Source organism: Vanellus vanellus, assembly GCF_965231255.1.
Source record: "Vanellus vanellus genome assembly, chromosome: 2".
NCBI classification, from domain to species: Eukaryota; Metazoa; Chordata; class Aves; order Charadriiformes; family Charadriidae; genus Vanellus; species Vanellus vanellus.
In genome coordinates this window covers 109,051,785-109,079,348 of record NC_138906.1, presented here as the reverse complement: position 1 = coordinate 109,079,348, position 27,564 = coordinate 109,051,785, and the positions used below count along the sequence as shown (strand labels likewise).

The window sequence follows — 27,564 nt, the reverse complement described above, 5'->3', positions numbered from 1 at the left end:
GGAACAATAACATTTATCATGCTTGCAGTATAGTTTCTGATGGACTAAATGGTGTTCTTGGCAGACCTGCTCACAATAAGAAAAAAAGCAGAGTAAATTTATTTTTTCCTATATTGAATATTGAAGTACTTGTCAAATAAAACAGTAGCCTACATTTGTCTTCCCTTTTCCTGTGGAAGGAGTGCTGTGGATTCTGGTAGTCTTTGATTACTTCCTTTAGATGAAAAAGGAAAAGAATTCTAGAAACAGCCACATACACTGTAAATAATCATTGCAAAACGGCCTACTGTCATACATGGTGAGTAATAGTTTTGCTTGCCAGCAAGCATCACACCCGTGCACAGCAGTGTGAGGCTTGGAAGCAGGCAAGCTGATGGGTTTCCTTTCAGACCTAGGAGCTTTTGCAGTTGTTGCCAAGATCTTACAGACCTCTGGCAGTAGAAATCTCAAAACAAAATAAAATTTTTAAAAAATGTCCACAAACAAAACCCAAAACAAAATAAAGGTCATATTGCAGGTAATGAAGATTCTTGAAAGTATTTCCCATCCACATGGACATGGGCATCTTGCTTATGTGAAGTCTGTCTTCCTCTTACACCTTTCCAAAAGAGAGGTGTGCAGTGGGATGGAATCATTGTCATCTAAGAAGTTCTGTAGACACTTCTGACCTAAAACCAAAAGGGATATCAGAGAATCAGATACAGCAATCTAATTGATCTCTTCTGATTGTGTATAACGTCTGTTTGAAGACGCTTCTGCCTGTATCAGGTTTTTTCTGATCTTCCAGTATATTTTTTTTCTCCCAGTTATGCTGAGAGACTTTAACAGTTTGATACTATTCCTTTTAGAACATTGATAAAATAGCTTCAGACCCAGTATTATAACTGTGTTACAAACTGTAGTGATGTTTCACAATGTACTCAACGCTTCTACTTCACGGAATCACGGAATCACGGAGTTTCAGAGTTGGAAGGGACCTCTAGAGATCATCTAGTCCAACTCCCCTGCTAAAGCAGGATTGCCCAGAGCACATTACTCAGGACTGCATCCAGGCGCGTCTTGAAAATCTCCAGAGAAGGGGACTCCACAACCTCCCTGGGCAGCCTGTTCCAGTGCTCTGTCACCCTCACCGTAAAGAAGTGTTTCCGTGTATTTGAACGGAACTTCCTGTGTTCCAACTTGTGCCCATTGCCCCTCGTCCTGTCACTGGGAACCATTGAAAAGAGCCTGGCTCCATCCTCCTTCAACCCACCCTTTAGATACTTGTACGCCACAATAAGGTCTCCCCTCAGCCTTCTCTTCTCCAGGCTAAAGAGTCCCAGCTCTCTCAGCCTTTCCTCATAAGGCAGATGCTCCAAGCCCTTGATCATCTTAGTTGCCCTTCGCTGGACTCGCTCCAGCAGTTCCCTGTCCCTCTTGAACTGGGGAGCCCAAAACTGGACACAGTATTCCAGTTGTGGCCTCACTTGATGGTAGACTCCTCAGGCAGAGCTTGTTTTTTAATTAATTTGATCCAATCTACCTAGATGCCATATTTAAGGAAATTGCACTTTTGCCATTCCTTCTAGTAGCTGCAACACATTCAATACTTTAAAAGGTGATGACATTTCATAAATAAACAAATCTACCACTGTGAAATGGCGGATTCTCTGTCCTTGCACTTCTTACCAATGTGCAGTAAATTGGAAGATGGTTGGTAAAACTGCACAGGTGTTGAGTTCTCTGGCTTTGAAAAGGTCATTGGATATAACTTTTTTGGAAGACAGTATTCCTGAGTTACAGAAAAGGAACATTTTCTTCAGAAACAAAGAGCGTTCTTGTGCTGAGTTTTGTAAGTAACTGCAGGGAAAAAGATCTGTAAGGGTCAAATTCACTAATATCTTTACGAAGCTTTAAAGTTATTTCAATAAGTTTGCTTTTTTAGGAGGGGGACATGATCTTTAATTCATAATCAGCCTGTGGCTTATTAAATTTTCTGTTCAATGTGCCTCTTGCTTTACTTTATTAGAATCATTTGTAGCATAATAGTAGTGGAAATGACCTCTGTGTACAATATAGTTAGGATATCAAGAATCTTGAAAATGTGTACTCATTCATCCTGCTTTAAAACCTGAAAAAGCCCCATGCAGCACAAAAAAGCATATTGATTTTAAATTTTCATTTTTAAACTGTGCAAGCTGAAACGGATGTTTTACAGGTATTTGAGTGAGGCTGTCAGAGGTTTCTTTTTATTAGTTTAAACAGGAATTCTTGCCTCTCTGGATCACAAGTCTGTAGGTCATATTTGACTTGCCTGTAGATTATTAGTATGAAGACAGCATCAGAAATTAATGTTTTGATGTGGTTGAGTAAGCTTCAGATTGTAAATAAATAAATGAAATTCTTCTATGTTCAGTCAATTCTGATGTGGAAAAGACCTTGAATGTAAAGTAAAGTATAGTATCTTGTATGGACAACTTCTATTTAAGATATTTGGAGAATCTTTCTCAGAAAATGCTGTTTTTAAAAAGTGCCAGTTTTGTAAAAAAAAAAAAAAACAACCTTTTGCAGAGAGAATTTCTAGCATTGACATTGACATTTTTTTATTTCTGATATCATTGTCAGTCATATTAGTTTCTGATATCATTGTCAGTCAGATTAAATCAAAACCACAGCTTTTAATCATAATGCTTGCGTTCTGTTGTCTATTTTAAACACTTCATTTGGAAAGCTGAATATCATAACTCTCTAAGTATATTTTCCTACATTTTCCCAAGTTTTGTGGAAGCTAACAAACTTTGTGCTAAAACCAAACAAAAATTGCTGCTTTCTTAATCTCCTTTACTTCTGAGTGATGTGTGGAAAATTTTCCATTTTCCATCTGAAATCGTATTGACTGTTACATCTCTTCTTCATCATCCCTCTTTTTGCTGCCATTACTCCCATTAAAAATGGGTAGGCAGCTTAATTGTTGTCCTCCATCCTACTACATCTTCCCTTGACTAAAGGGAAGAAGAAAAATTGTGTTTCAAATAAAACTTTTTGAGCTTCAGCCACTGTTCTGTTGCCTTAAACTGAACTAGAGCATTAAGATTTTCCCACTAATGAACTGTACCAGGAGGAGTTACTTTTTCTGTGTCTGTTTTTCTTAGGGCTGTCTTTTGTGTTAGTCGTAAAATGGTGTAGGTTAGCTCTAAGATGTAATTATCCAGTTTCAAAAGGTCAGTACACCGTACTTCATTTCCATCATTCACCTTAGCAATTATCCACTTCACTGACAGTACCTTGACCTCACTCAATGCTTCCACCATTATTCTGGTCTTCCTATTGAAAAGCAAAATTCAGTTCAAGTTTGTGGAGACATTTTCTGGAGAGAAAATATACACATTTGAAAGGAAAATGAAACATCTGAGTTTTTTTCACATGTTGCAAATTATTTCTTATGTTTTCAATTCCTTTATAAATCAGAATCTGTAGTTCCACCCCCTAACATCCAAAATATTTATTCTCTGACAATTTATTCTATGACAATGTGTATTTTAAAATGGAAAGAAAACCCTGAAATTCTTTTCACTGTAGATGTTAGATATGTATCACTGCTATTCGGTCAATTGACATCCTTTAATTGAAGTTTCAATAATAAATTTCAAATGAAAAATAACTATTACAGTTCCTGTGAAATGTTTTTGTATGGAAAGTGGAAGGAGATAGTAGACTTTATGGAAGCCATAGATGAATTTAAAGGATGTGTTTTTTTTATGTAACGAAAGGCAGAAAAAAAAATTAAAAAATGCAAGTCTCCCTTTAAAAAAACACAGGAACATGTCTATGTGTATACACATATACATACATGTATGTATTTTATATACACGTATATACCCAGAAAAATGTCATTAGGTCAGTTCAAAACAGCTAATACTTTTTGAATTATTGCCTTGTATTGCCTTTTCCATAGCATCTGGCTCAACTTCCTTACTGGGAAAAGTTCCTCTAGCTGCTTTTCTCATCTTGCTCAATTAGGTGTCACAACACTTGTTTTCTCTGGCTGCATAGTGGAAAGGAAAGCAGGTCTGCACAAGTGACTTGCACAATGGATGAGGTGATTTTGAGTCTTTTGAAACTGTGTGGCATGGGGTAGGTCAAAAGATCCTGGGTGCATTCAAGCTCTGTGAGGGGGAATAGGTCCCTCACAGAGCAGCTCTAGTTGTACAGTTATGAAACAGCCTACAGAGCCCATCAGCATACTTAATTACTCTTTTTTTTTTAATTTTTTTTTTGTTTTTAAGTGAAAAAGTTACTTTCTCTAAAGGCAGAGAGTCCATAATTGAAAAATAAGTTGGTGAGTTTTTTCAATCGAAAAATGAACAACATTACAAATCTTGTTTCTAGAGGGAAAGAGATCCATGAAGGTTTTTTGTTTGTTTTTTTTCTTTTGTTTTGCTTTGTTTTAATGAGAGGAATACATTCTCAAAAAATCTGAGTTACATCTAGCATTGCCTTTAGTCATTGCATTTAATCTTTTCCAGAAGCTAAAGCACCAAGTTACTAAAAAGACCCTTCTTACAAGATCTCAAAGAGACCTGAGCAGACTTGGGTGCATTCTGAAAGACCATAACCCTGAAGGATTTTTTGCACAAAATTACATTAAAAAGATCATGAAATACTTAATTTTGCTTGCTTTTCCTAACTTAATTCCATACCTGAGTTTTAGCTTTGCTTTAGCCCCCCTTCTCATTTCGGAAGAACGACATGAATGATAGAGAAGCAACCTTCCGAAGTGTTTAAGTTTACAAGTCTTATATGAATGTACCTTCATCTCTTACGTAAAATACAATTCTTAGAAGTTAGAAAAATTTCAGTTGAAAAACAGTAGTGTGATTCTGATGCTGATGGAGTGAAGTACTTCACTCGCAGAGAGAAGCAGCTTTCTAAAAACTCCTTCTCAGAGAGGAGTCTAGGCGCAGCTGAATCCAATCCTAGTCCCAGACTTGGTCAACAGTTTCTGTCTAAAGGATCATCTATGCACAATCATTCCTTTATATTACTCATCTAAGATTTCAAAGTTATAGCATATTATTAGTCATTTACTGAGGATCTGCTGCAGCAAGTAATCTCTGAATCCTGAGAAGTAACCTTGAGTGGCATCCCCACTGAAGGGGAAATCCTGGTGTGCAGCCCGCTGCTGTGCAGGAGAGCTCAAAGGGCTCTTGGGCTGTTCAATATTTATGGGGGTAAGATGATTGACCTATAGTCATATTTGCATATTGACCAGAGTACCAGTATTGCTCACGTTAGCCCTTGGCTATTGTGTTGTTATCTGTAGAATAAAATGCCTTTAAACATAATCCGTTCAGTTTTTAACCCTTTGACTATTGATTTTTGACTATTGATTTTTCAAAGTGAAGTAGTTGGTACTCATCCTCTGTATTTAGAATCATAGAATCATAGAATATTTCAAGTTGGAAGGGACCCATAAGGATCATCAAGTCCAACTCCCTGCTCCTCGCAGGACTACCTAAAGCTAAACCATATGACTAAGAGTGTTGTCCAGACATTCCTTGAACTCTGACAGGCTTGGCGCTGTCACCACTTCCCTGGGGAGCCTGTTCCAGTGACTGACCACCCTCTCAGTGAATAACCTTTTCCTAATGTCCAATTTGAACTTCCCATGACACAGCTTTGTGTCATTTCCTTATGTCCTGTCACTGGTCACCAGAGAGAGGAGACCAGCACCTCCCCCTCCCCTGCTCCGGTTAAGGAAGTTGTAGACTGCAATGAGGTTATCCCTCAACCTTCTGTTCTCTAAGATGAACAAACCAAGTGACCTCTAAGTCTTGCCCTTGGGACTTCCCACCATCTTTCTCATCCTCCTCTGGACACACTCTTATGGTTTGATGTCCTTATATTGAGGCATCCAAAACTGCACACAGTACTCAAGGTGAGGCCGCACCAGTGCAGTGTAGAGAGGGACAATCACCTCCCTCAACTGGCTGGCTATACTGTGCTTGATGCACCCCAGGACATGGTTAGCCTTTTAGGCTGCCACACCACATTGTTGACTCATATTCAACTTGCTATCAACCCAACCCCCCAGATCTCTTTCCGTGGGCTGCTCTCCAGCCTCTCATCCCCCAGTTTGTATGTGTAACCAGGATTACCCCATCCCAGGTGGAGAATCTGGCACTTGCTCTTGTTAAATTTCATACTATTGGTGATTGCTATATGGTATGTGAATTGGCTTAGAAATGGAATTTACAGATGGCTCTAATTAATTTGCTAATGAAGTATTTTCTTGTAATGTCTTAGTTCTTTTGTCTTTGTTTTCCTATGTATTCGAAGGATTATACTTCAGTATTTAGATGCAACTTTAGTTCGTAAAGTGCCCATACCTAAATAATGTAAGCCTTTGGACATTATGGACCTGATTTTCAAATGGATAAGCTTATGGTTGGGGTCTGATTTATACATGGAAACTGTTTGAAACATCAGCACTGCTGTTTGTCTTTTATTGTTCTTCATCATGAGAAGATGAAGCTTGTGGAGGAAAAAAGTACCTTGTTATTTTTTTTTAACCTTCCCCCTACTTAGTCTTTTTGGGAATCCTCTAGTTTATCATATATAGAATACTAGCTAGAGGAATATCTGCAAAAATATTACCATTGTTAGTAAACAATCACTTGCTGTTTTCCATTGAATATGATTTTTGTCCTTACTAGAGAGACTTAAAAAGAATTTCTACTTTCCTCTGAAAATCTGAAAGAGCCTCTTTAACTTTATAGAGTCTCTAATTGTTTTTATTTGCTCAGAAATAAGGTGGGAACAGAAAACAGTTTAGTTAGATAATCCCATTGACATAATTCACAGGGTCTGAATTATGTTTCTCTGATGTTGCAACATCTCATTCTCTTTGATTCGTGTTCAGTAGCTTTTCATTATTTGGCAGAAATTGATTTTAAAGTAAAAGTAATGAATATCTGAAAAAGTACACCTTTCTGTCTGTTTCTTAAGCCTTGTTGGCACAGACAGCCTGTTTCTCAAATGAAGAAGTGCCTTGCACTGTTGTCAGTCTCTACTCAAATAAATATCAAATAATCAAATAATCGATTTTGGTTCTTGCAGAACTGAAAATTGTAAAGTTCTTAAAATTTTGACTTTTATGTATTAGCATTTCTCCTCTTTTTCCCCATCTCAGTTGAAAGAACTAGAATCTTTCATTTTCGCAGTCTTTAATCTACCTTAATCTCTTTTAAATCTTCTCATAAGTACCAGATGATAATAACTTGTTAATAGTAAGTACTTGTCAGTAATAATCTCCTGATAAATATCTGTTAGTACCTGATAAGTACCTGTTTTGTGTTATAAAAATAAATTCATTTTACCAATTTTTCTTTTGAAATCTGAGGAACATTTCATACAGTCTTGACAAAACCTCTGTCTACTTACAAAGAGTAAGTAAAACCACTTGTTAGATAATTATTCTATATGACTTAATAACATGGCTTTTTGTTGATGTATTTAATTCCTCCTATATGTGGATTAAATAAACGAATTCAGAAAGTTTGGTTGTCCCAAATTAAGGTTACATCATTGGCCGTAAAAGATAATATTTCCCCTAAACTATTAATTATGACCTCAAGAAACAGAGTGTGAAAACTTAAAAATACTTCTGCTGGTTATTGGGATAGCAGTTTCTAGTACTTAAGACATACCTTCAAACATCTTCAGTTTAATCAATATTCATTATAATCCTTCCAAGGTGTAAACAGAATATAAGTAAAAATGTGCTGATTTTTCATTTTTGGGGAATAAAAAGTGAACTTTGACAATGTCAGACCAAAATCAATCTCAATGTTATTTAAAACAAATTCTTTTTTTTTTTTTTAATACTGTTGTTCCATAAATAGCAGAGAAAGAAATAAGATTTTTGTACTAGTTACTACAGTAAAATATTACCTACACTTCACTTTTGTAAAGGTACAATTAATGAAAAATCGACTCTCTTGGTTCTTTTCTTTTCGAATTCAAGTACTTAACTTTATGAAACATGGAAAACTTATGTCTTTGACTGATTTCTAAGATGCCCACCTTACTCTGAGATGAGGCTATTAGCTTCACCCGGTAAAGAACAGGGTTTTTTTAATCATACTATTCCTCTTTCTTTTTCTCTGTTTCGGTAATTCTTCCTCCCACCTCAACCCTGCCCAGCTGGAAAGACTGCAGTTTGAAAATACCTCTGAATGGGGAAAGACAGAGAGACTTGAAGCAGAAAAGCGAAGTCTGGAAGAAGAGAACAGAAAACTGGAGTTGCAGGTAAAAGAAATTCAGGGACACCTGGAGATGAAAAATAAAGCAACACTAACTAAATTGCATTGTGATCATCAAAATGCACAAAGTAAGCTGCTGGTTAAAAATCAGGTATGTGCATTGCTAAGTTTGATTACTTGGGGAGCATTCCCATAAAGGATTACTATTTCATAATGTCAAAATATTTCCTTAAAACAAAGGTTGCACAAGACAGAACAGCCCTGTCTGCATCTCAGACCTGGACAATTAGAAATCAGTGACTTTGAATTTCTGTAGGGTACAGAAACAGAAAGAAATATCTTTTCCTCTTAAAAAGTAGCAGGGGAAATGACAAGTCTGACAAGACTAGGAGGCAGAAATAAAGACTTGGAGGAACAGAAGAGATTAAGTAAGCTTTGGTAGCTACAGAGTCCTCATGAAAGTCAAAGCAAAAAATGCTGTGATAGAAATAATTTCTCTGTCTTGCTGAATATTGGATCCCTTCTTAGGGAAGAGAAAACTGAAGGAAGAGCTTTATTTCTTATTTTTTATTCCTCTAAAGATCTGTTCATGTTTAAACGTCATTGTACTGCTAAAAATTATGTCACAAATTATTCAGAGACTCTTAGCTGTGTGTATTTCCTTTATTTTATGGTTTTCTATGCCAATAATTAAGTAGTAATTGAGAAGGCTCACGCTTTCATTGAGACTCTGAAAGCTGTGTAAGAGAAAGCAAAAAAAAAAACAAACCCAAAAACAAACAACCTAACCAATCAGTAAACGTACATAGTTGATGTTACAAGTTGAGCAGTGAGAAGCAGTAACATTCCTATTTGGGGTATAGTTACAATAGGTAATTTATCTTGGGAAAGGTTGAGAAAGAGGTTCGGTACTTGATGTCTGCTTTTAAATGTAATGATATGATTTTTCTGTATTTCTGTGATGCCTCAGGAACAGCAAAGAGCAAAGTGCGATTCACACATATAGCTTACCTTTATAAAATATCTTACATAGCGAACACCTGGTTTTGATTTTCCTTTGTTAGTATTGATTTTATCATGTCATATATCACATCATATCATACCATATCATCATTTTCATGATTTCTTTGTAATGCAAGTAATTTGAGGTTAGAGATGTGGCCAGAAGGATGCTCATCTGCTAAGGCATGTTACTGTATTTAACATATCTTTTAGTTATATGGCTGTGATGGGTATTTCTTTGTTTGTTTTTTAAAATGTTACTTGCATAGAACATTAGACATCTGTGATCAACTCTGTTAGTATCAACTCTGTCTGTTAGTATCACACTTCTAACTGACACAACTTTACAACTTTTTATTGACGTCAAAAGGAGGAGATAGAGCTCAATCATCTCTGTTTCCTTACCATAAAAGTGAATGTCCCTGCAGCGTTTGACTTTTCATAGCTGACGATTTTAGGATAAGATTGTCTTCAAAACTATTGATTCTAAGTTTAAAGGATAAAATTAAAAATCGTATTTCTGTGTCAGCTGAAACTATGTGACCCATCATCTGGTGGATCGGTAACAGTTATCATCCAAAGACTAGGGGGGGAACTGATTTGTTTGCAGCTGTTTCTATCTCAGATTCACAAGAACTGCAAAACATGGTATCGCAGAACAAGTCAGGCTGGAATGGACCCCAGGAGGTCTTCAGTCCAACCTCCTGCTCAAAGCAAGGTCAGTTCTAAGGTCAGACCAGGCTGCTCAAGGCTTTGTCCAGTGAGGTCTCAAAAACCTTCAGGACTGCACAACCTCTCTGGGCAGCACGTTTGTGATGGGTTTGAGGACTGGCTCCTGCCCAGTCCTTATTCACTCCCCAGCAGTGGGATGGGGGAGAGAATTGGAAGGACAAAATTGAGAAAAACTTGTGAGTTGAGATAAGGATAGTTTAAAAAGTGAAGCAGGGAAAAAAAGGGGGAAAAAAAGAAGTGATGCAAAAGCAATCATACACTACCAGCAAACTGATGCCCAGCCAGTCTCCAAGCAACACCTACTTTGGGAGAAACATCACCGTCATCCTCCTGGGAAGGGTCTCCTCCTGTTGAATTTCACAAGGTACATATTAGCCCCTTCCTTCAGCCTGGTGACAGAACTTCTTGATTGGAGCATGCCATCTACAGGCAAGGATGTTGCCCCTGCTTGGCCCAGCCTCAAGGGGAGACAGCGTGACCTTGATGGGAACATCTTCCCTCCAGAGCTGTGAATTGAGGCATCTGCTGTGCTTGGAGTAGTTTCTCCATTTTGGGCTTGGAAGTACGCCCTGTGGTGCATCACCACCAAGACTGAGCAGTCTAGTAGTCTAAAGCGGCATTTTCAGCCAGGACTCCTTGCCAGTGCCTGTCATAGTATCCTGAACATACTTGCTCACTGTGCCCAGGGCTCCTGAAATCTGGCTACAGGCGGAGCAAACAGTACCACCATTAACAGTCTCCTGTGACACCAAACACCCATTGACAACATGAGTAAAACAAAAGGTCAACAGTAATAGAGGAAAGAACGACTGCGGTGAACACTTAATGCCATAATGAACTCTATTGACAGCAGCAAAAAAAGTTTTTAAGATAGAAACAACCTTATGAAAAAAATTACTCTGGCAATGAGTTGATCTCCAAATCAGTCATCTCCAAATAAGATCTGGTCAGCCATAAGTGGAGAAGACAGTGGTTTGTATACTAGTTAGCGTGTTTTTAGCCTTGCTACTGCCATTAAATGAGAAACAGGAGTTAAGGAAGGAGAGAGAGTGGCTTTTTCAAGGATTCCAACCTAACTCAATTTATATCTTAGATGGAACCTGTCTATGTAGAGACATGTCTATGTAGAGACTTTCTAATGTCACTGGTGCTGTCAACTGTCACTTTCTAATTTCTGAGACTATCTCTATCTAATTTACTCTAATACTATCAATAACCTTAAAAGAACGGCTTTGACTTCTGATTCAGGAGCCTTTTTTTCAGGATGGTAGCTTGAGTTCAAATAAAATAACATTTTATATGCAGCATTAGAAGAGTACAGCAGGATGATTTCTGTAAAATATCGGTAATGGTTAGATGTTTAGGTTAGCAAAGGGGATCATACGCAAGACAAACCACAGCTGTCTAAAAATCTGTGTGCATCTTAATCTGGATTATTAGGGCTTTATTTAGAAAGTAGACACAAGGGATATGGGTAACGTGTTATGGAATGAATTCCACAGCAAAACACAGTTGCCTAATAACCTAGCTTCTCCAACACTTGTATTTGTGAAATGATTTGGGAGATCCATTGTAGTTGTCTAGAACAATATACAGTGTTATTAACTGATGTATGGCTGATTCATACTTTCAAAGGGTATAAACAAACAATGACAATATGTTTTTCTTTAATAACAGTTTTGGTAAGATTAAACATGGTATCAAAATACAGAAGTGAAATCCTTACATCTTTGTCTAAAAGATTTCCTGTTGACACTTAATTATCTTGCTCTTTAATATGTATACCTCCACAGAATATAGAATTTGTACGATCTCTTTCCACTTGTGGTAGTAAATCGTGCAGATTGAAGCTCTGAACACAAAAGTTAATATTAATTCGGTTTTGCACAAAATGTGAGTCCTTCATATTATTGTTAGTTGGCAGTATGTTGGTTTAAAATGTTTCCATATGCAGTTTTTGAAAGGTTTATGTCTGTTATGTCCGCAAGATGAGCGGAATTGATGAAACAATTGAGATCAGACATTGTTACCATGTGGTTTTATTGATTGTACTTCTTGGAATGGAGAATACCATTTAAATTAATAGCTGTATTATTTGACAAATAGCATGGCAGCAAATATTAAATGGAATCTAACTGGTTCATCTAGGAAGGGATAAAAAGAAAAACACCCAAACCCCTAATTGATGGTATAGATCAGTACTCAAAACATGCTATTTATGGAAATATATTTTCTATTTCATCTGTGAATATCACCTTGAAACAAAATTATAAGTTAATTTTGAGGAATAGTAACTGTTCTTTAGTATTATCTCTGATTATTATGGTAAATATCTGGTTATTAAATATTTGATTCATTGAATATGTTTTGTAGTGGACTTGTACAGGAGCTAAGAAAAGAATGCTGAAATGAGGAGCTTGTGGATGCATAAACTAAATATTTTTTCTTAAAGTTTAATTTTCATCTTTAATATGGTAAGGTTATAATGCCGTTAAGAAAAAAAATCCATAGATTTTAAAGATGGAATGATGGACAACATATATTTTTAAGATGAAAACATTTTAGCTTAATGTTAGTTAACAAGATAGCTTTTAAATCATGAACATCTTAGGTCTGATTTTTCAAAAGAAGGGAGCAATCTTTTATGCAACTAATTTGAAAATTTGTTTGTATTGGGTTTACAAGGAAAGGGTTTGGTAGCAGGGGTGCTGCAGGGGTGGCCTCTGTGAGAAGAGATCAAGAGCTGCCCCGTCCCAGACACAACTGGTCCCAACTGGCTCCAAAAGAAACCCACCACTGGCCATAGCTGAGCTCATCAGTGATGCTGGTGAAAACACATTTAAGATACAGCAAAAACACTGAGCAGCAGTGTGTGATAGGGAGGACTGAGGAAAAAATGTCAGTGAAACAGCTCTGCAGACACCAAGGCCAGAGAAGAAGAAAGGGTGGAGGTGCTCCAGGCACTGGAGCAGAGATTTCCCTGCATCCTATGGAGAAGACTTCCTTGCTTCCTGTGAAGCAAGTTGTCCCTCTGCAGCCCATGGAGGACCATGGTGGAGCAAACCTCCAGATTGCAGCCCATGAATGACCCCATGGCAGAGTAATTGGACATCCCCTGAAGGAAGGTGCAGACTGTGGAGAGCACATGCAGGACCAGGCTCCTGGCAGGAGTTCCAGCCCTTGGTTGACCCACGCTGGAGCAGTCTGTTCCTGAAAAACTTGCCTGATAGAAAGGACTCATTCTGGACAAATTCTTGAAGAACTGTGGCCTGTGGGAAGGACCCAAGCTGGAGCAGTTCACGGAGGACTGTATCCCATAGGAGGGATCCCCAGCTGCAGCAGGGAAACAGTGTGAGGAGGAAAGAGAAGCAGAGAGGAGTTGTTATGGACTGACCCATAACACGCCGTTTCCCATCTGTGCATAGACAGAAGAGGTAGAGGAGTCAGGAGTAAAGGAGCCTGGGAGTGAAGGAGTAAGTTGAGCCTGGGAAGAAGGATGAGAGGGAAGGAAGATGTTTTTATTTTCATCTTTGTCTCTCACTATCTCAGTCTATTTTTAATCGGCAATACATTTAATTTTCCTCAAGTCAAGTCTATTTTTCTTGTGAGGGTAATTTATCTCAAGCCATGAACCATCTTATTTTCTCCCCCTATACTGTAGAGGAGAGGGGATGAGAGAGCAGGTGGGTGGGGATCTGGACTCCAGCCAAGGTCATCCCACAGCAATGTCAGATGTAGGTGTGTTCCTCACATTTTATAAGCAACAAAATAATTTTTATGATAACAACTTCAATGAGATTGGTTTTCTTCGTATTTGTAAAATAGAGGGACAATATCCACTCTCTCCTTTTCCTTAGACAAAAGATGCAAAAGGGGTATTTCTTCCTTCTAGTTTCAAAAAGAGATATTTGATGATGGTTTTCTTACATGACAGAAACTAGTTACCTTGCTGTAGTTATAAAGTCTTTATAATTTTGCAGTAAAGTCTGTGTAAAGTCTAATTTTTATGGATACAAAATTTTGATATGGGAATAGTTATAATGTGAATGACGTGCTTCCCAACTTCAACTAAAAACACTGGTAAAAACTCTGAGACTAAATTGCTGCTCCCTAAATCTATTTTTTTTTAGTTGAATAAGAAATCAAGGTTCAATCATTACGTTTTTAAGATCTAGAAGAATCAAATTGACAAAAATTTCAACACAAAAGTTCTTTGTTTCTGTATGTCTCTAAAGAAGAGGTTATAACACACTTGTACCTGCTTCCAGATTTATTATCACAAGAGTATCTTTTTCATCCTTTCTTAATAGATTAAGCAATTGTTTGAACTGTGATCTGTCTTGGTATGCAATTGTGTGACAAAGATTTCAAGGTAATTGAAGTATCAGGTGTATTAACTGAAGGGAAAAAACACTGCAAATTCATGGAATAATGGCTACATACTTGATCCCCAAGAAATGGAACTGCAAATATCACATTTTTTAAACTTGTAGCACCATAAGTTTCTGTTTCTTCATGATTCAGGGAAAAATATTACCAGCTATTTTTCATCTCTAGTCAGGAACAGTCTGTTTTTTAAAAATTGCTGTATACATCAGACCTCTTTGTTTCTAGTTTCTGTGTCTTTTAATGGATTACCACTACTTACGTGTAAATCCTTTGGATGAGAAGCTGTTGGATCAGATCACATCTAAGTAACACATATTTTATACGGTATGTGAAACACACGTATTACATTCTTTTAAGAAAGCACAATCTCAGTTACAGTTTTGGCAACCAAAGTACTAAATGCTTTTCTCTTTTTCTAATAAAAATAATATAAAATATTCAACACAGGGAGCTAAAAAGATTGTTCATACCTCATTTATTCTTCCCAGAAATATTTGGATCATTTTAAATTTTATTATTTTTTATTTGTTCCAGCTTTTTACTATTTATTTTAATGTAGATATACTGGGTCTGGCTGGAATGGAGTTAACTTTCCTCACAACAGCGCATGCAGTGATGTGCTTTGCACTTGTGGCTAGAATGAGGTTGGTAATGCACTAATGGTTTGGCTGTTGCATTAACATACCTTAACATTGTGGTTCAAAGGAGTAATGTGGCTTTAAAGCAAATCCCCTCATCGCCCCCCCCTTGAATTGGTATTGCTTTAGCTCAGTGATTTTGTGCACACTTAATTCCTTCTGAAGGGAACTATGTGGGAAGTTCTGCTTCAGATATTCACGATCCTTACTCCAAGCCCTAAGGGAGTGGCCAGGGCTGGACCACTGACAGTTTTTGGTATGGCCTCATACAGCAGGTGGATTAAGGGCTATAGGAGCAGACAGCATCTAGGCTCTTGTGTTTGGGCATCAGCCTCAGCCCCTGCTGCTGAAGCCTACGTACTGACTTCTGCTGTGCTGACTTACTGGTGCGAATATAGCCAAATAGAAAAGAAGGTGCAAATTGCTTCCTTGTCAACAGTGATCACAGTAGACAGTGATCTGTCTACCTGCTCTCTGAATGCAAGTGATCTGCCTGTGGTGTTTTGAGGAGGCACCAAAGTACAGAAGAGGAATTTTATAATTTGCCCATATGATGTGAGAGAGGTTTGAATAGTGAGGGCTTATACTAATTGCCGTGTGTTTAATCCCTGGTTTTGAGTGACAGATCTCTTGGACTGATTTTTTTTAATATATTTTTTTACTCTTCATCACAACAAAACCCAACAGAAGATATAATTATGGTATTATTGTTAAACACTTTGATACTTCACTGAGCACTGATCATCCAATGGAGAATTATCTTTGTTTCAATGAAAACCTCTGGGGCTGGTTATTGTGATGGTAAAGCAGTACTGGCTGCACAATTTGCTCCCTTAGCAGATTTTTAAAACGCAATATTTTTTTTTTTTCCAAAATTACCACTTGAGATGCACTTGTTTTTATAAGATTTTTTTTCTAATTACTTTTCTGGTGAAATGCTGATTTTAATTCCTTAGAAAACCCATTAAAGTGTAGAGCTAAAACTGAATACAAAGAGAATTTTACAGATGTGCTCTTTTGCTCTAGCAAATTATGCTGATGTTTAATAATAGCAAGGAAAAAAATTACTGGATTACAAACTCTCATGGATCAACACTCAGCACACTTTCCTCACCAAATTGTCTCCAGTTTGCAAAAATATTTAATTCCTCCTGACAAGAAGCTGAAGGTCAAAGACCAGATTTAAAAATGAATGTCATTTGCCTGTGACTAGTGGCATAACTTTAAGTGTATTAGTATGCTTCAATTTTTTTCATTTAAGTTTAATATTTTATCTTCTATTTTCTAGCTTCTTGAATGGGCCTGTAAATTGCACTGATAAAATTTTTAGAGATTGTATAAAAATTTTGAATTGCACATTTTATAGTGATAAAAAACAGAAAAAAACTATAGGTTTTTCCTGATGCATGTATATAATCAGGTATTCTATATTGTATTTTTTATTAATTAGGACAAGATTTTAATTTCACTTAGGGGTACATTTTTGCTATTGTCCTGTAGCTTTCCTAAAATAGGTTTAACAGCACAAATATTTAATATGATAGTCTACTATATTCTAATCAGTCTAACTGATATTCTAATCATAAAATAATAGAAGGTCTAATTGGAGGAGATCTCTTCAGTCATTAAACCTCAACCTCAGTGATGAGACCAAAGTGATGAAACCTGTAATTTTTCATGGAAATGTATGAAGTATTACCTACAATAGTTAGAATATTTCCTTCTTTTTACACTGGAATTTTCAGTGTTGTCTTCTGTTTAAAAGTCACTGCAGGGTATTCATGACAGACTGAATATCTTGAAGTGCATATGGCAGATTAACACCTATTTGACTATCATGTTTGCAATTATAGACGTTTACAAAGTATGATGTCTCCACTCAAGCTTTTCATTAAGAAGTAAATTACATATTTATAACAATGAGAAAGATTTTACAGTTCAGTAAAAGTTTTATTTCATCTTTACTTTCTTATGAAATTTGTGAAGCCAGTATTGTATTCTTTTTTCCCTTCTTCCTCTTTCTATACACAGCTTTTCCAGGGTTAGAAACCTCAAATTAAAAATTAAGAGAGAAAAGAAGAAAATTTTAATTTCTTAACTTTATTGCAACACCTCTGTCCCTCCTTTTCCATCCAGTTGGGGAAGCTTGCTTTTAAATGCCAGTTACCTTTTTTATTTTAGCAGAGTAGCATGAGAGTACTTGCATGCCATCACAACACGAGTTCATCTAGCCCTGTATTCCAATTCTGATCTTGACCAAAAATGGATATGTACATGTCCTGGTTCCAGCAAGGATGGGGTTAATTTCCCCAAGGAGCCGGCAGGGGAGGCAGGTATTCCATCCCACGTGACCCGTGCCCAGCTATAAGAGGCGCTAGCCGGGGAGGAGGGGGCAGTCGCCACTTGGGGGTGAGCTGCGGGGGTGCGCGTCCGGTCGCTGCGCTGTGAGACGGTACTATAATCGCGTCCTTATACTGCTTAATCGGTGTTATTGTTTTTCTTTCTTCTTCCCTTTGGCTGTTCTGTTACATTACATTATTTCAACTCGCGAGTTTTGCCTTTTTTTGCTGATTTTTCCCACTGCTGTGGGAGTCGAGCGAGCGGCTGTGTGGTTCTTTGTTGCTGGCTGAGGCCAAACCAGGACAGTACAGAAGACTTACTAAGAGCAGCACAAGAATACTTCCCCAGAGCACTGTCGTGGCTTCTTAGCAATTCATGGCTTAGAAAGTTCCAGAATGAAAGTGGTATTTTTCAACTCTAATACCTCTAACTGAATTTTTCTTCTGTGATTTTTTTCCAATTATTTTTTAAACATATGTAAACATGTAACATTCACCATGACCTGTCATGAAAAATTATAAATTTAGCTGTACATAGGGTGAAGTATTAATGTTGTTTGCTTTAAATCTACATCTGCAATTTCATGATATTGAAGTTAATTCAGTTCACTCTTCCTTCACTCCATCCAGCCCAGAATCCCATAAGCCAATTCAGTTCGGCTTTTTTCTCCTCCAACTCAAGTATCATATACCAGCAATTCCTTATCATCATTCACTTAATATTATTTCTCCAAATTTAAAGTTCCAAACCATATAGTTGGTGTGGGGGGCAGGGTGGACACAATAGTAAACAGAAATATACTATTGAAGATGTTAATATACAGCTGAAATAATTATATTTTCTGCTAGGCTTAATATGTTTTTCCTAATAGTTCTTAATCTTTTGTTTACTTTTTTACTGCTATTGCACAATAATTTTTAAAAATAAAAAACTGGTATTTTGAATAAGGGTACCTTTTATAATTGCAGGATATTGTTTTGAGTGATAATAGCAAACATCTGCACCTCTATCAGTAGAATCAGAACTGTATTTTGGTTTTCATTACTTTTTTTTTTTCTTTTTTCATCATTAAGCAGTGAAGGGCTTCACTACTTTTAATCTTCTTTGTTTCTTTTTGTATCTACCTAGTTTCCTAAATAATTCTGACTTTTTTTTTTTTCTGTGGCAAAGGCGAAACATACTTCCCTTTGGGTGGCTACAGATATGATCTTCCTACATCATGGAAACTGGTCATTTATCCCTCTCTTCTTGTTCTTTCTCCCTTATTTTTTTGTAATTTAATAATTAAGCATTCCAGCTTGTGAGGGCCTTTTCATCTTCCAAGTCAGCTAAGATTCTATAGGAATCATTGTGGAAGGCCATTGTTAAAGGCCCTTTGAAGGCCTGCCTAGGCCTCTGACCCAGCAGAGTCAATTTATTGACTCATTCAGAAAAATGAAATAGATTTGCAAGACCTAAGTTTTCTTACACAAAAATTGTTTTGATTCTTCTTCAATATATCGTATTTTTCCATGTGTCATGTTATTTGTAATTAAGAATGTCAGTTTTCCTGTTACAGGTATTAGGTCCATCTTTTTTTTTTTTATCCCCTCTTGAAGCATTTTAAAAATTGTTATCATGTTAGCTGTTTTCTAGGCCTTCTGAATTCTTTAATGGCTGGTGTCTGGTCCCAGAGGTTTTTAACTACCCTTTTCATCTGTTTGTTTCATGATAATGTTTGATTTGAGACAGATCTTGTGATGTAGCCCATATATAAATTATGGGCAAAGGATAATTTCCATGCTTCTCCTATGTGAATATAGAGGAAATTCAAGTAGCTCTCTTGTTGTCTTCATTTCTCATATTGATTGTGTAACGGTCAACAGGCCATCAGGTTTCTTGCTGTTGATTTGTTAGAAAAAGGATTAAGAATAGTTTTTGTAACTTCTGTAAGTTGTTCCTCATACCCTATTTGGCTGGCCTTATTGTAACTTTACAAGATTTTAAGATCTCTTTTATTTCTCCCCTATGTAAACAACTAGTTATATCTATCACGTGATACAATATTCTGTATAGTTTCCTTAATGAAATAAATACAGTAGACTCCACCCCAGAATATACATGTTTCTCTGCCCTGTTCTTAGACTTGAATGTGTTTTCAGACTATTCCCCAAAATCTGTGATAGAAATAATATTCAGATCTTTGATTCTGTTCCCCCCCATTTTATTAATTCCTGAAATATGTTCTTTATATTAATGCTGCTGATAGAGGTCAGGAATTTTCCCTTTTTCTGTCTCGTGATTAAGTTGTCAGTTGGTAAAGGGACATGTATACATAAAAGTGTGTTGATGCTCAGTTCAAGTTTTCAGCCTGTTAAATCTGACAGTTGCAGTGATTAATCTTTTGTTACATTTAAACTTCGGCCCTATGTGAAATATCTGTAAGCTTGTCACAGCTGGCATGATATTTCTTACAGTTGCTGAGTATTTGAAATGAGTTCTTCTGATTAAGATCTGACTTGTGGCTTCTTTGAAGTAGCACTTTCAAATTCACTTGTTGACAAATTCCTTTCTAAGAAAAATAAAATAAATTTAAAAAGCAAAGAGAGGCTAATTCAGCCGTAAGTTTTGGGCGCCTTGTAACAATCTTGGAAAAAGAAAGGAAAGGATTGTTCTTCAGCAACGTCCCTCTTAAAAATGTGTACTCATGGATTTGAACAGTATTTTGTGATATTTCTTATCAACTTAGGAAATTGCAGTTCTTTAAACAGCCAACAGTAGGTGCTTGGAATATTTTGTGCTTTGTCTTGCTGTGCTATGCATACCTCATTGCTTTCAGGACAGTTATCTTGGGTTCATCGAGGAGACCATGGGCTCAGTTCTTCCTGAACTGCCCTCTCACTTTCTAACTCTTTTAGCAATGCTTGTGTAGAAGAAGACATGTCTCTATGCAAAGCCTCATCATGTTACTTATTAATTTTTATTATTATTTTTGGTTTATTTATCCCATTATATGGAAAAAAAGTAATCTGATTTTGGTCTGAACTTGCCTTTTGTGCTCATTTGAGTTAGTGCTGGAGTCACTTAGTCCATGCAATTCTGGTTAAACTGTTAGTCACAGAGGATTGTCTTTTCATTATACTACCACTTTTATTTCTGTGCTCTTCAGAGGATAGTTTTCTTCACTGAATCCTTATTTAAGAAAAAAGAAAGCAACCACAACATCCCAAGGCTTAAGAATTGCATAAAAAATTAAGTCTTGTGCCAAAAGAGATAACAGAAATAACAGCTTTTATTTTGTTATTAAAGTCATTTTGTCAAGAGATTGCTTAAAAACGACTCTTGTCATTTGTGTACATTGGAGCCATATAGTCCCCAAATGGCATAAATATTGATTTATAGAGCTGAACACCTCTTGTCTGACCCTGTCACTTCCTGTATGCTTTGCTTTTCTCAATTTAGCGATATTGATCTCTCTGTCTTTCTCTGTTTTGGAAAATTTGCGAGGAAGAAAAATTGTTGATGTAAGATTACCAAAGTTATTTCTCTATCTGAAGTTAAAATCCTTTTTTTGTGTTTTTTTTTCTTTTTTTTTTTTTTGCGATGCTTTGACCAGAATTTTATTTAATACCTGGTGATGACAAAGGTGGTTTCTTAAAAGACAATATACCTTACATCTGCCGTTCTTTATGCAAAAACATTGTGGAAGAGATTATTTTTTTTTTTTTTGTAAGTGAAGAAAATTTAATATTTCTACTCTCTTTGTTTAATTACAGTTGACAAGTGGAGATGTTAAAAAACAAACAAACAATTTCAAGACATTCTTAGTCTGTGTTGTCATAGAACATAATTGCAAAGGAAAATAAATAATCTTCATTGTTATTTTTCCTTTTGTCTACAGTAAAGAAATATTAATTAAGAAGTCATTTAGCAAGAACCCTGAGATATCAAAATAAATGCTGGTTTATCCAGTTTCTAATTGGAATATTTGGGGTGATTTCTGTATTATATATCTCTTAGCTTCTGTTACACAAATTTTTTCGCTCACTGATTCATTGCATTTTGCTTTCGCTTTCCTCTTCGCATCTCTTTTCAGTGCTTCTTTCACATAACTGACATTGCTTGCTTGCTTACTTCAAGTCCTGAATCTTACCAAGGAGATTTACTTTCATATTACTAAATGTGTAATACAAATGAGTGGCAACCATGTTGGAAGGAGATTTAATTTATTTAGTACCAAATAGTGTACTATATTTAATATGCTATCGTATACCCTGCCTGAGTGAGGTTGTACAAACTTTTCTGACAGCTGTCTGGAAAATATTTTCCTATCATTGTAGTGTTTGCAAGAGGTCTTTGTAACTCAGCAGGTGATTAGTCCATGGAGACTGCTTTTTTTGCCAATGTTTTATAGATATATTGTGGCTATAAACATTTGGAATCCAGAATTCCTCTTACATTGTACTATATAATTTTGGTATCGGTGTTAAAATCAATATGTTGACCTTTACCCCAATACGTCAGAGAGGCGCCCGTTCCCTACGGAAAGGGGAGGCAGAAGCTGAGCATGGGACCACGGTCAGAAGAGGCAGATATCTTATCCAGTCCCACATCGCCTGAGGAAGCAATGCACAGTGGTGGCACCCAGGGTCAGCTGAAAGTCCAGATCATCAAGCAAGTTCATAGTGACTCTGATGCAGCTGAGGCTGAAGCTCAGGCAAGGGTCATGGGAGAGCCTCAGTGTAAAAGCTTCCAAGGCAAGCAGGAGCAGCCTTTGCTTTTGGTTTCCAGCAGAGCTGTCTGGAAGAGCTTTACTTAAGGTTCTTTCTCAAAGGGGACCAGGGCAAGCCCTCAGCTATGCTATCTCTAAATCGTCCCTGAGCCCAGGAAGCCAAATCTCAGGAAGGGAAGGATGCCCGTAGAGCCCTGATGTTCCTTACTTAGTATTAAATGACTGCATGCACATTAGAGGATGGCTAAGAGGCTACAAAGCAGTAGAACAGGGAGAAGTTCCCCCCAGTCTGGTCTAATTCACCAAAATATTAAGTTCCTTTTGTCTTCAGATTGACTAAATAGGATCTGGTTTTTAGTATTGTTTTGTGATTGTTGGTTGTTTTGATGAATTCATCAATTAACTTTTATGTCCTGTTGAAGGTCAACACTGGTGATTGCTGACCTTCAAACAGAAACGACTGTAACGGGCTCCTGTATAGTTGAGTGAAAATACCTTTCACCAGGTCTAATGGCCTAGAACTGATTAAGTTTAAATCCGTTACTCTACATTCACACTCTTGTGGTTTTATGATTACTAGGTGTAAAGGTACCTGCAGTTCTGAATTGTCTTAGACATTTACATCTCATCACATGTTATACAGAAGCTACGTACCGTTACTGAAGAAGCTGCTTTTTCACAAGAAGTTATATTTCCAGCTAGCTAAGTAGAAGTGAATGCTTTTGGCAGTTCTGCATCCCCAGGTCCAGTGGTATAAGATGGATCAATTTACATGAAGAATATTGTTGATAAAACCCGAAAGGTCATGCTGCTCACACATACATAATAGTCTGCCTTCTGAAAAATCAATCTGGCTGCAGTGATTAGGTGAAGAAAGCTATTGATGCTTCTGTTTGTTTCAGAAACTAATGGTTGTGTTGAGAGTAAACTTTTTTTCCATTCGCCTTATTGGGACTTCTTAAATCTAATAAAGACATTTTCTTGGTTTTACATACAGGTATAATCTTTATGATTTGGAAAATATAAACTCCATAAATCCAAGGTTTTGTGGAAAATATGCTATGGAGAGAAAGAGAAAGAACATAAGGTCCTAAAATTAAATCACTTGAGAAACAGGAAATCTAAGCTGTTACCTAGTTTGGGATAGATCCTCTTAGGACTATTTCAGTGCTTCTCTTCCACATGTAATAAGCCACTGAAGATGTGATTGAGCTGTTCAATTCCTATCCATCCTGAACAGTCTAACAGTTAAGCTACTATGAAGACCATGTGTTATTTTTGTTCGTCTTTCATTGTGTAGCTTTTCACACTGAGAGACATATAAGCAACATCCCACTCAGTCCTTGAGCTTATTCCAACATAAGATGGCAATTTTTTGTCTTTCAGTTTCATGGGTAGGAAGACTGTTAATGCTTAATTCCGACACTGCCAAACCCCTCAAAGAAACAGTTCAATCCTACAGATTTTAAAACAACACTAACCTGAAACTTAATAAATAATTTGTGAAATGGAGCAGTCAGTGTTTGGACTCATTTTATTTCCATTCCTTACGCTTACTTAATTCAACTGGACTCTCTTTTTTCCTACTTTGAGCTCTTCAGAAAATAAAAGTTTAGATTCTTGATGGACTTTGCATTCCAACTTGGGGTTTAGTTTTTTGCCTTTAAAGACATACTTTAAAGTTTTGGCAGTAAAGGGTTGAAACTGAATTGAGGTGTAAATTAATTCATAGTGGTGATGATGGACTTTTGGCTTTCACATTTAGATTTTTTTTTTATTAAAGACTATAAAGTGTTAAGTCCAAAAGCTGCACTATTAAGGTCAATAGCTGTACTGTATCAAGTGTTACTGGTAGAACAGAGGCAATTGTATAATTTTTTTAGTAATACTTTGAATATAAGCTTAGTGTTACAGTTCAATTCATACAATCCTTTTTGTTATTTTATACTGCATGAAGACACCTCAGGGGTTTATTTCAGATCTCTTCTGATGTTGGTATATATAACAGTGGAACACTTTTAAATTTGCTTGTAAGAGAAAAACTTAAAGTGGATTATTTTTCATCTCACTGAGATTTTTCAAGTTTGCATAACTGTCCTGTCTTGGTTGTACTATTTACTAGTTATCGTGGTGTACAATAGAAGATACTGCCAAGGTACCCCAACTTTCATGCTTTGTCTAAACAGAAATGGCTTCAAAACTTGTATCATATTAACATACCTGAATCCACCAGTATGGCCTCTGAGTGCAGTTACTAAAAATCCCAGAAATGATATAGCTATCCTATCAGCTTGGACCATTATGTTCATAATTACAACAATACTATTACAGTCAGCTCTGTTAGATGAAGACTTAATCATATCAGGTCTTTGAATAAGGTCTAATCTACTAAACTTCTCTCACAGCTGCTGCTTCTGTGCATCACTAGAGTTTGAGTGATACAAAAAAAAAATCTGTGCAAACAGATTTATTGTTCCCATATCACGCTACTAAAAAATTACTGTGTTTCGTAGCAAAGGACACAAGAATAACCATATTATTTAGCAGTGTACAGAGCATAAAAAACATCCTGAACTCTTTGATTGTGGTGGTAAGATCATCAATAGTTGCATGATTCCCTTTATTTGCAGTATGGTATTGATTATTTGATAAGTTCTCTGAAACTCTGCTGGAATTCTCAGTATTACTCTTTTTGTTGATACGAGCTGTAAGATTAGGCTCTAAGAAGGATGTATTTTCTTATTTATTTTTCATATTTCAACATCTATCTTGTCTCTATTTCTTCAAGTTTGTGTTAGTAATAATCCCACTTTCAAATACAAATTTTACCATTACATGCTTTAGATAGCAAGATGTAGATATGTATAATTCTCTATACATTCTGTGTGTTTCTGTTTATATTTATATAAAACTACAGGCCATATATTATCTCTTTCCTTTAATCATAATTCATAGGTAGCTCTCTTTTTCCTGGAAGGGAGACAGCACAGTTTAGCATTTTACACATTTTCAGTATGGAAAGAATTTCTTATTTTCATTACCACATGATTTCAGTGAATGCAGATCTCAAAAATAAAATAAAATCTAAAAAAAACCAGAGGCAGTACTCAGATATATTCTGTTTAAAAGTTTATAGGGTTATAACATATCTTGCTCTAATCTTGGATTGTCGACAGTCTTTTTTCTTCATTTTCAGTTTTGAAGGTATTAGATTCTTTGAATTACGCATTTTTTCAGAAGCAGCACCATGGAAGTTACACTTCAGTCTTACCATACTACAGCGATATGAATGAAGAAATACCACAGAGGTGCTGTGCTATGGAATAAAATATTTCGAATAATCTTTATCAGAAATAGTCCATTGTACGTGAGCAAAATCCAGTGATTTTGTTGTTGTAAGAAAAAACTGTACTGCGGGTGTAATTATAAATATGCATGCTTTTTAAAGAAAAAAACAGTTAAAATATTTACACTTTGAATTGAAAATTGAGCTTTTCTGTTTAATAAAACAAAAGGAATCATGTTGTCAAAAGTAAATGTTCTGTCACCTTAGGAATTTACAATTAAATTGGCATGAAAAATAAATTTCCTTTTAGTGTTTCATACAGCTGCCACTTTTCAGCTCGCTTTAGCATCTTTTTCCTCATCCTTTATTCAATATTATATTCTGAGGTAACTTAGCTGAATGTTTTATTTAGATGTTTATGTCATAAATTTCCTTTTAGTTAATAAATTTAATTCAGAAATAAATTCTTAATGAGTATGTATGTGGCAAAAGCTGTGATAGCTGACTTCATTCTCTTGTTTCACTGTTTATCTGAAACATTAATAAAATGATTAGGTAAAAATAATTTAGGTAAAATGTAACTAGTATAACTTTTCAAAAGTAGAAATATATTATATATTTTAGCATGTTTGCACATCTTGGTCCAATACTCTTAAAAAAAAAAAAAAAGAACCAAAAAACCAAACTAGGGTTATAAAATAAAAAATGTGTACTCTTTAAGAGTACTTTGACAAAAGACATGGCGGAAATTACTATATTGAACAGTATTGAAATATATTCCATTGGTGTTACAATCTATGGAGACACAGTACTGTAGTATAGAACATTGCTCAAATTTTGCCCTAGAAAGGACTAAAGGAAGGCACTGAGTTAACGCTCTTTGACATGAGTATTCCATTTTATTAAACTTTTAAACTTCATTCATCTTAATGTCTTTTTCATACCTTGGTAGTAAGATTTAATTTAGGAGGAGGTCTAGGTAATACTAATGTTTTTGTGTATTGTTCTGAAGTGTAAAAGGAAAAGATCTATGAAGGATTAATTTAAAAGAGGTCCAATTTGCCACATCTGTAATGTGGTTCTGGAAAATGCAGTAGCTGTAACAGTTACGAATGGTTTTGTACTTCATACGTGTTTTATTAAGTAAAAATAAAGTATGTTATTTTGTTATACATTGAATTATTTTGATATATATTGAATACCCTACAATAAAATGTGAGTACCTAATGTACAATGTCTATGAGGTAACTCTCTTGCAGATGTTCAAAGGTTTTTATCATACCGCTGCTGGGTCCTAGTAGATAATAGATGGTAACTGATTTTTTATAATGTGGCTTACTGTAACCTCAAGATATTTGTCATAGTGTGGAAACGCTTATAGAAAAATAAGGAGAAAGCAATTTGCCCATGTTTATCTATGAGGAGATACCAGAGTTATGGGCTTTTATAGCAGTGTCCTTTTGACATTTCTACATTTGTGGCTGCATGTGGCTACTTCTCTGTCCTAGTACAATAAACCCCAGTGTTTCTGCACTGCTTTTTTCCTAGTTAAGACAAATCTATTTGTAGCTCTATATGCATATGAAATAACTTCTGTCATGTATATTCATAAATACTATAGAGGAAAAAAAGGTGTGTTTTTTGGCAAAATTTTGCATCAGAATACATTCAAATTCAATTGAAGTGATGGTGGTGACATTCAAGAAACTGATAAGCTGTTATGCTTTCACTCCACTGGAGACTAAAATCACTAGAATATAACAGAACTCAAGATATTGATCTAAGGAGGAGAGGTATGTGTTTTTGAGGTTTTTGGGGGGTTGTTTATTTCTTTGTTTAAACAAAGAAGTTGTAAAAAAACTGTAAATACCAAAATAATCTAGTGCCGCTCATCCTTCCATATAAAAATTAAAAGGTATGAAACAACAAACTCATAAATCAAATCTGCCATATGCAAACCCAAGAGATGTTAGGTTCAATGCTATTCCAATTACTGTTAATTAATGAAAATATTTTAATACTTTTCAATACTGTGAAGCTTGCTTTACTAATATTTCTATAACTGTGTTGTCATCAGTCACTTTATAGCAGTGCATAACACTTTCATGTAGCCTTCAATTGCTTAAGAAAGAAGATATTCTAAAAAATGAGGATTTATTGTTATTATAATGAAGGAAAAACATAAGTATGGTCCAGATGTAAGGCAAACAGCATTAACTAGTC

The 27,564-nt window shown here is 36.0% G+C and overlaps 1 protein-coding gene across 1 annotated transcript in view; it reads left to right on the top strand.

Annotated features, from left to right (window-relative positions):
- Positions 1-27,564, top strand: part of CCDC102B (coiled-coil domain containing 102B) — a gene marked incomplete at both ends in the record, with an annotated part of 159,474 nt that overhangs the window by 25,994 nt on the left and 105,916 nt on the right. The window contains one exon of the mRNA XM_082479383.1: positions 8,185-8,394. Within this exon, the coding sequence (XP_082335509.1) occupies positions 8,185-8,394 (210 nt within the window). The remainder of the gene's footprint in view (positions 1-8,184; positions 8,395-27,564) is intronic.